At 35.4% G+C, this 10223-nt stretch overlaps 1 protein-coding gene across 1 annotated transcript; it reads right to left on the bottom strand.

Annotated features, from left to right (window-relative positions):
• Window positions 1-330: 330 nt before the first annotated feature.
• Window positions 331-855, bottom strand: RB195_003949 (uncharacterized protein; the record flags this gene model as incomplete). Its single annotated transcript, XM_064201840.1, has 2 exons — window positions 331-484; window positions 683-855. 2 exons carry the CDS (start codon window positions 853-855, stop codon window positions 331-333), a joined length of 327 nt encoding a protein of 108 aa, XP_064057721.1.
• Window positions 856-10223: the final 9368 nt, after the last annotated feature.

The raw sequence follows: 10223 nt of genomic DNA, 5'->3' as shown, positions 1-10223 counted from the left end.
GTTTTGAGATTTCGAACTCGAATGGGGAGATGAGGAGATGGCGGGAAAACTCACAACCAACTGATAAGGATATAGTTAAAGTGCCGATGAAATATTGAATGGTCAATGATGTTTGTTTCCGGAGCTGATCTCGATCCTTCCGTTTTCCGAACCTGCTAATCTGCTCTTCCGGAGTCCGTATACAAGCTAATATCATGTTTTGAACCTTTAAATGTTACGGTAATTTGCCTCAGGTGAAAAAGAGACACGCACTGAGAAACTTCTGTTAGCAGGTTTGAGAGGGTGAGGGATAAAGGTGCACAGCGTTTATCAATCCCTACAGGGATACGCCTACGCATTCGACCTCAGCTCAGATTCGTTTCGAAGCTTGGTAGAATCTAGAGGTCGATCAAATCCTTCGTTGGCACACAGGCGACTCCGAACCATCGACCGTGTAGTCGCAGCCGAACCTTTTACCGACTGCGCTAAACCTGCCTGAAGCAGACTGAAGGAAACGAGCTTTCTAATCCGGTTTCGCTCGTTAGTAAAAGGAAACTTAAATTTGCAAAAAAAAAGAAAAAGAAAAAGAAAAGAGAACACGTTATTTGTGGGAATACTGTAAGTGACACGTTATGGAATACGGAAATCAGACAGAAATGGTCTGTGAGACGGCGCGCACGAGCGAGCGAGCGAGCGAACGAACGAGTGAGTGAGCGATGTTGAACCAGAAAATGACGATGTTGGTGGTGGTGGTGGTGAACTGGATCGGATGGATGGAGAGGCGTCGACGCGCGTTGCATCATCGCGCGTCGACGAAATCCGTAGATCATGTATGATGTTCGCGCGCGCGATGATCACTCGATAGATGATAGACATGCTTGTCGAATTAGTAGGGACGTCGGAGAGAAATTATTTCGGAAAACGTAGTCCACTGTTTAAAAAAAACCGAGATGTTTTTTTTCTTTCCACAAAAAAAGAACAGAAAACAAACAAACAAACAAACAAACAAACAAACGAACGGACGAAATCGATGGTGAAAGACGTAGAAACACCGCCTCGACCGACTCGATTTACATCATATCAACGCCAGCGATCGATAACAAAGCGCTTAGCTTTGGTGTTTGTCTGTTTGTTTATCATGTCATGTTTGTGCGATATCATTTTATGTCATTGTCACTTGCTACGGTTCCCCAGCATCTTTCAAATCTAATTTTTTTAGGCCAAATACATTGAAAACAAAGCTTACATCCTAAAATTGTTTTATTTTCTCGGTGATATTAGCATTAGAGTACACATCCTACTATAATTACTAAAATATCATTAATAATTCAATTTAGTTCCTTACTTCATTGTTTTTCTGAATTTTTAAGAAAAAGATAAAAAAAAAACAAATTTAAATAAGGGGGATTTTTGAATGCTATATAGTATCCGGTATAAATTCCTTTTTTCCGATCAAAAAAGAGATCAAAAAATTCCTAGCAGGGAAAGGAATTTGTTGAATGTTTACATAGACTAAAAAAAGGGAGAATGTAGGCTCTGCGATGTGTTTGTTTATTATCCAAGTGTTGAAAATCGTGCCATCGAATGACATGAAAAGAAAAATCTGGACATGCCTGAATAAAACCGGTTTCCACAGGAGAACAAAGTGAGAATCAGCTACAGCGCTCAAATTTATTCTAGAAAAAACAGGGAGAAACCGCTGCAAGCTGTTCACTTTCTCAGGAAAAGGGACTTGGAGGAAATTGGACTTTCATTTGACACCGAACCAATCCGAATATCCATAATCCAAATCGACAAGATTGATGTTCATCTGCCCTTGTAGAGAAAAAAACCAACCCGCACAAAACAAGATGTGATATTTATTTATTTATGGTATTTTTTTCGCTCCCAACCCCGGAAACTGGCTAGGAAATTTCTCTCAAAATCGTAAAGAGACGTCACGTCCATCATTAATCAATTATTTGAGGACCATACCCGGAAAGAGAAATCAGATATTCCCAACAAAGGACGAGGCTTCGAATTCGGATCCAGAAGCAGTGATCAGATCCAGGAGAAATCAACAGCGGAAAGAACTGAGGGACTTATGGAAATTTGCGGAAATTTTCCAAATCCTGAAGACACGGGCAGTAATGAAAATGGAGGAAAGAGAAGAAATGACCGAGAAGACAGCTGAAAGGGAAAGAAAGATAAAGTTGGAGAAAAATTATGTCTATAATTACTGATAATTACTTTTAAAGAAAAAAAAAAGCCGGGAGGGAATTATATTGAAGGATTCTAATCCAGTACTTCAAAGAAGAACAAATTTTACCTTTAGAATTTACCTATATTAATACTAATGTATTAATATGTACTAATACAATGATAAAATGTATATACGTACTAATATACAACATATAATGTAATAATATAACATATAGCATAATATAATAATATATAACATAGTAATATACAATATAATAATAAATATCAATATATTATATGATGAACGACAAAATGTTAAATAAAAATACTAATATACACCAAACAAATATATGTATTATTTGCAATATTCCAAATAATACGCATTAAATTTGGCAATTCAGTTACTAGTAACCATCCTGGTTGAATAGAAATATCCCCCTCCTCAGGAATGACGTGAGTGCGCCGATACGAATGCGCTCATCGAACGAGCCACCCCGCAACGCTAGGCGGGGCGGGGAACCCCCACCGCCACCGCCGCCGCCGTGGTCGTGGTCGAGGTGGAGAGGAGCAGAGCCGTAACAGTCGCACGACACGTGCATCGCACGTGAATCGTGTCGTGTGTCGACGATGAATCCATCCAGCCAGGAGGAATCCAGCAAATCGTATGGAATCGTTCTCTTCATGGCCGTTAGGTGAATAATACTGTGCTCTTTGATGGAAGTTTTCTGATCTTCTCTTTTTCTTTTCTGTTTTCTTTTCCTCTCGGGTGTGGAACAAGTTTTCCGGGTGGGGAACAAAAGCTGCGCCGTAGTTTAAAACGACTTTTCGTTGCCATAGCGATGTCGTCGACTAACAAATGGTTTCTCTCTGCAACAAAGAGAATTGAATCCGTACGACAGCGAATGATGTACTATGACTTACGCACAGATTCATGGATTCCTACAAGGAACAGGTTTCACGGTTCATGCCGAAGGTGATTAACGAGTTTTTTTTCTTTTGAAGTTTTGAAGCTTTCGATTAGATTCGTAAAAAAGGTGTGATCAACATCGTTTAAGCAGTTCACTTATTTTTTTCAAGTTTTTCTTCAGCTACTTATTTTTCTTGAGGTTTTCGATTAGTTAGATTAGTAAAATGTCGCAACGTACACTGTTTATTTGTTTACTCATTTTTTTTCAAACCAAAGAGAAGAGGTCATAGAAAAACCAGTGCTGCAGCTATGGTTGATGTATATGGACTACTAGTACGAAAATAAGGACCAACTATATACGCGAACCTTAAAATTAAGCCAAAAAAGGGAAATGTAGAGGAATTTCAGTTTTTGTTATTCTTATTTCTTATTCTGCGTTCTTCTTCCTCGATCACAACAGTAATGGACGCTTATTGAGAGGAGAAATATGGCAAAACATTTCCCGATATTTTAAAATTCTTTTTTTTGCAAGTATTTCAGTGTTGAAATAAATTTGTGCTTAGAATTGAATTGCAAAAGAAATTAATCACAAAATTTTTGGCACAAGAATAATAATTATAAAACAGCAAATTTCAATTTCAATTTCAGCAATGGGGTGAAGTTACTGCGCGTCGTAGCTGATTAGAAAACGAAACTTGCCAGCTTTAATATAATTGATTACTAGGTTTTCATTACGGATAATCCATAGTAGAGCAAATAAATAACCCACAAATCCATTTCCGGGTTTAACCATCCAAAATAACCGGAATAAACATAATCAACCTATAGTTATGATGGTAGAGAGTACGGTTAGGAACTTATTTCAAGCTCTATCTTTCGTTCAATATCAGCCCACAGGGTTTACTATTTTGAAAAAAAGAAAAAAATTAATAGACAGGAAAAATTGATAAATTGGTGGTTGAATTTTTTTTTTTTTTGGAATAATCCCGAAGCAAAGAGTACTGGTGAGATGTCTAACGGTTGAAATAATAGATAAATAATATTAATAATAGTAAATAGATGAATAAATAGATAAACATACATAATAGCATAATAGATGAATAAATAGATAAATGAATAAATAAATGGTAAATAAGTAAATAAAGAGTGAATAAATTAATGATAAATAAGTAAATAAGGAGATAAACAGTAACGATAAACAGTACAAAGTGGACGGTTGTTAAATAAATGAATGAATAAATAAATAAATAAATAAATAAAGAGATAAATAATAACCAATAAACAGTAGAGGAAGTTTAGTGTAACTGGGAAAGAGTGCAGTGACAAACGTGTACGACTACAATCGACCATAGTTCCCTCCCAACAGCGAGCAGCTAGCAATCCACGATAGTAAACAGCGACGAAGTGTACGTTGAATGACGGGAGAATCAGGCGGGCAGAGCGTTAAAGCCATTCCCGTTTAGCACTCTACCACTTTTATCGGCACTAGTACTAGTGGATTTGAGAGCAAGGGGAATTTTTTAGGATTAAGGATGAGGACTTTGAAGAAAATAATCATTTACGCTCTTATTATACGACATTAATCCCATAAAACACACTCTTAGGTTAGTCTTAGAAGTCTTAGGTTAATGTAAACAAAAAATGCCCCGTCTCCCCTTCCGGCACATAAACAAGGATCTAAAAAAAAGATGTCGGTCAACGTAGCCGACGCAGAACTACCTACCTCTTATAGAGGAAGGTAAGGTGAGCGCACGTGAAAACCCTCACGGTCATTATGCCACCAGCATCGACACATCTGATTACGTATACAATTATGAGTTGTTGATCAGAAAGCGTCAAGCTGGTGAGGTCATCCCAAGGTCAGCCGCACTGGGAACATGGATGTTCTCTGTTCTTAGCGATAGGTGACGAGAAAATTCCAAAGAAGTCCACGAAAAAAAAACTCAAAAATCTATGCAAAAAAAAAAAATTAAAAAGATTAGAAAATTTACGGAAAAAATTATGGTTGTGGAGAAGTTTGCAGGTCAACTTCAGATGACATGAAAATGAGCATTGAGACAAACTGAGCACTGAATTTATGGCATGCAAACTAAAATCCGAGAAGATTTTTCCTTTAATGTACTAAAAATATTCTTTGAATGAGTTCTCATGTACGATTTTTGCAAAAATAAATTATTAGGCTATCCGATAAGTTTCTTTCCTGTCTTTTCTGATATTTTTATTTTCTTTATTCTTTTTCATGTATTTGTTTAATAAAAAAGATGTTCTAATCAATAATTTAGTCTGCAGAATAATCAATGATCTTCTTCCGTAGATGTAATGAATTATCGAATCGCTAGTCCTAGGACTCAGGTTGCTATGAATTGAAAATACTGACGAAATTTTGAAGAAACTTACGAGAAAATCTATTTTCTGGTAAGTTCTGGTTTTCAGGTATTATAAACGTTAGATTTTCTCAGGTGAACATAGAAAATTTTTAATGGTGTGAATATTAGTTAATTAATAAATTCAAATTAAATTGATTAAAATATAACTAATTATGTATTGTATATAATTATAATTATATAATTACAATTATATTTATTTCCATACAATCTGCTGAAAAAGAAATGTTTTGATGATCCAAAGATTCGAAGATTTTCTTCGGTTACTCCAGAAAAAAAACAACAACAAAATGCAATAAATATAAATAGGATTAGAGGCTAAAAATAAGAAATTTATGGATGATTTCGTCTTTTCCTAGACGATTTCCATTTTTTTCTTGAATCAGTCTTCTCAGAGGTTCGTCGGTAGGGAAAGGAAACTGATTAAAACCAACTGAGATGAAATGATCGAATATTACTATTATAATACTAACTAACCATATAATACTGTATTATTACGGTAGCACTATTGAAGTCAATAGTTCCCTTTCTATCTTTTTGAATTTCCGCGAAGATTTAGCTTTTTCAACGAAAACCTCTATTTTCTTGTGATCTCACAGCAATAACAAAGCCATTGTGGTGTTCGAAGAAAACTTCAAAAAGTCACGTAGGCTTGCCAAAACAACCGCCGAGCGGGCGATCATCGGAATACTGTAGACTAGAAACTACGACATTACAGTCGAATTAGCGAATATCACGTAGAAAACTTGAATGTATCGGATGTAGCGGCAATATGCGTATGCAGACACGCACATATGCGGGAAAATACCGTAGACCGATCGGCTGGAAGTGTGTGAGAAGTCACGTACGCAGACAGACGACGACCATGACATGGCTTGATTGATAACGCATGGCGTAGTTATATGGCTGCTGCTGCAGGCGAAGCAGAAACGAGGACGGACAGATACGATGGAGTGGGGGGGGGGGGCGAATGAGCTGAGATCAATAAGTTGTCCGAAATTTCGGGATGACGAGAAAAATCACACAATTGAGAGACAATGCTTGATCTTCAAGGGAAGCGACAAACTTTTAACGCTCATATTTTTCCAAAAATTACTAAACTCTGTATTATTATACTTTTTAATTATTAAAGTACTAAGATATTAAGATAAGAATTATTAGGATTATTAAATCAACTTAAGGGATAAAACAAAATAAAAATAGAAATTAGGGAAGATTTTAGATTTTGTCAAAGATACGTGGAAATAAATGCAAAGAATAAAAATAAATAAGGAAATAAACTAGCAGTGAAAAAAATTTAATTTTTACAAATTTTTCGTTAAGCAAAAAGCAAAAATATCAGAAAGAGAATAGAAATATTATGAGATATTATTATAATATTGTATTGAGTCAGTATTCCTCCCATGCTGATTTTATCCATTTCTTTTATGGATCTCCTGATGTCCAGGGGATCCCATGAAAGGAAGGATTATTGGAATGCATCCATCTGCTCTCTACTTGCATACTTTGTTTTCCAATAACTCTTTTCTTTCAGAAACAGTGAGAACACCTAAGAATCCAAGAATGTGAACATCCATTAAGATGCCCAATGGAAAGAAATATTTTGATAAATAAACACGAGTGGTACTCTGTTTTGCCTATTAACAATTAACGACTTCAACGAAAATCCATAGGATAGAAGATTATAAAAAAATAAATAATGATATAAAATTAAGGGCAACCAAGTGAAATTTATTGCTGCGCACGTCCATAAAGAACGCTTAGACTGAACAATTCCATTCGTATTGAATGAAATTAACAAGGGATCTCAAAAAAGAGAACTTTTTTTCCCTACTTGCTCTCTCAATGAGGTAGGAAAATTTTATGCTGAAGCAAGGGCTTTTTTTCGTTGAAAATGCAAGATGATAATCAATAGAGTTGGGGGAAAAACTATAGCGGACACAAATTTCGATATGAATGGATTGAGAAAAAAATACTCTTTTTGATTGATCTTCTTGAGCTGTAGCCAAGATTGTTATTGATCGTCTTTAATCCTAAATTAATTTAAGAAAATCAATTAAAAACTACGTTTCAACGTGACACGAGATTCAAAGACAGTCGAAAATGGTCAAACTTTTTTTTGAATATGTGTAATATTCTCACAAAAAATAAATCTGATATGCTAATTGAAAGCATTAGGTAAGTTTCTTTTCTATTCCTAGAATATCCAGATATCCAGTTATGGAATCCAAACCTAAATATACAACGAGTATTGAGTGGGTGTGCGCGAAAGTGCAGTGCCGCTAAATAATGCGATGTGTGAGGGAAGGAGGTGAGGAAGAGGAGGAGGTCTCCGCGTCAGATAGTTGATTCGTTTCGAGTGTGCAGCGGACTAGAGCACTTCTTATTCGGATGCCTTATGGATGCAAACAAACAGATGGGAAATCAAGATAAAAAGCCAACTCCAATCTTGAGGAAAAAAAACAAGGGATTCCTTTAAAATTATGATTTTCAAGTAAAAGCCCCTCAAAGGCACAGTTGGAAGAGGACAAAAGCACTGAATCTCCGAGTATATTCCGAATTTCTTCCCGTTGGTTAGTGTAAGTGTTTAGATCAGCACCCTTCAATATTTTTGAGAGAATTTTTCCTGAGAATTTTTGAGCTTTTCCCACGTTCATTCTGTAGATAATTTAAGCACTATCACCTAGTGAAGGTCTTCCCCTTTCTTTTCGCTCGTGTAGTATTTTTTAAAACTTATATAATTATAATTATCATTAGTAATTTAATAATATTAGTTGATTAATTTAGTAATATTAATTATTTAAAACTTTTATAATTTTTTTTGTAATGACAACATTCAGTGACTAGCGCTGTTTTGTTGACGAAATTTATTGATGACTGCGACAACTGAGCGGAAAACACCATGCATAGATCGCACAATGAGAAAATATTTACATCACATTGTTGAAGCGATGAAATTTTAGATTTTGAGGTATTTAGGGGATGTTCTGAAGGGGACCGTTTGGAATATAGGTCGTTAAAAATAAATATTTGCACTTTGTGTGAATAGGAAACAAATAATCCACCTCAAGAATCAAATTTGATGACTACAAACCAAGATAGTAGCGATTACAGGAGTTTTTTTTCAGAAATAGAGGAAGAAAAGGTTGTTTACTTTTATTTATTTACACATATACAGCACTAGAGGATCAAAAAAAGCGGAGAAATCAATAATAAACAATTCGTGAATTATTGTAAACAAAAACATCCCTGAATTGTGAAGCGAGATTCCTTCAGAGCTGCAAGAGTGGTTGTTTGAAAGTAATTTTTTTAAAAATTTATTATTTGTGCTAGAAGTAGTTTTTTTTTTTAAATCGAAATCACACGACGAAATCTAGTCAAAATCCGTGAGTCGAATATTTCTATAAACTTTTCAAACTTACCTTGATCGTATAGAATAGAATTCCATTTTAACTCCATGTTGTTAATGTTTTCTAACTAAAATTTATCCTAGAAAAAAGAGCACAAAGTTAGATTAGAGCCGGATGAGGAATGAGGCATAAATCAATGTTTTCATAGCGCTGACATACACAGATATAGCGACGAGGCTCGAAAACACGAACGATTTGTGGTCAGAGAAGAGCATCGAAGATCGTCGTGCCTTAGGGAACCCCTCATCATCTTTAAAGAAACCAGGATGGATCAATACGTCGTTGTCGGCAAAGTGTGGAATTTCCGAGAACCTAGAATAGAATTCCAGACATTGACGTGTGCCTCAAGGGTATTTTTATGATGTTTCCTTGGATATTTCTAGTTTTGAAGGGGCGTTCGCAGTTTCTAAAGAAATATACTCCTTATATAAACTTGTAAAAGGCAGAAAAAAATTGATTTGAGTGTGGATCTGTTTGTCATGGATACAAATCCACACGGGGAGTGAACGTAAATGAGTTTACTGTGGATATTTGATGATATATGCTGTGATAATCTATTTTTTTCCATGAGTAAATTTTTTTTTTCCGATTTTCTGCTGGTCTTCAATTAACAACTAGGAAATCATTGTGGATAACAGCAGCAGCTGAAAAAGCTTTGAAATATTTCGGGTGGATCCCATTTAGGAAATATGCAAGTGAGAATATATCCATAGATACTGTTTAAAAACTTTTCCATGTTCGTGCTAAAAGCTAACCATGCCATATGTGAATATTCCAGTTTTATTTCCCAAGCGAAGAACTGTAAATTTTCTGAAAAAATAATTAAAAATAATTTCATAACCATAAATTAAACTAAATTTATATTTCTCACACGAAAAACTTTGAAAAACTCCATTGGAACCATGAAAAAATCATAATAAAAATAAATAGAAATTCTCACCACAATACAGATCTCATCTTTTTTTCTGTTGAACCTCGTTCTTCACGCTTATAATCCTTACACAGTCAAAAAGTAGCTTTGGCTGTTCGGTGTCGGGAATTTCTTGGAGCAGGAGGGGGAGAGGTCGAAGCGGTTACGTTCTCACTGTTCTTTTTGGTTTCAAGGAAGTAAAATAGTTATCAATCCATCAAGCGATGGCGGAAATGAATCAATGACGGAAAGTGACTGAGCCAAGTGACAACGCTGCTGAGAAACAACTGTCTCTCGTCAATACTTGCGGGTCCGGAAGGAAAACTTTCGATAACAAAAATTTCACATTCTTAAAATACCTCTCAAAATCAAATAGTACATAGAAATTTTAATAGAAAAAAGTTAGCCCTATTTTCCTGCATTCTATGAATTTTTTGTTGATAATTTACCGG

Source organism: Necator americanus, chromosome IV (assembly GCF_031761385.1).
Source record: "Necator americanus strain Aroian chromosome IV, whole genome shotgun sequence".
In the NCBI taxonomy this organism is placed as follows: Eukaryota; Metazoa; Nematoda; class Chromadorea; order Rhabditida; family Ancylostomatidae; genus Necator; species Necator americanus.
Note: the sequence above shows the minus strand (reverse complement) of the source record. Positions and strands in the feature narration are given on the sequence as shown.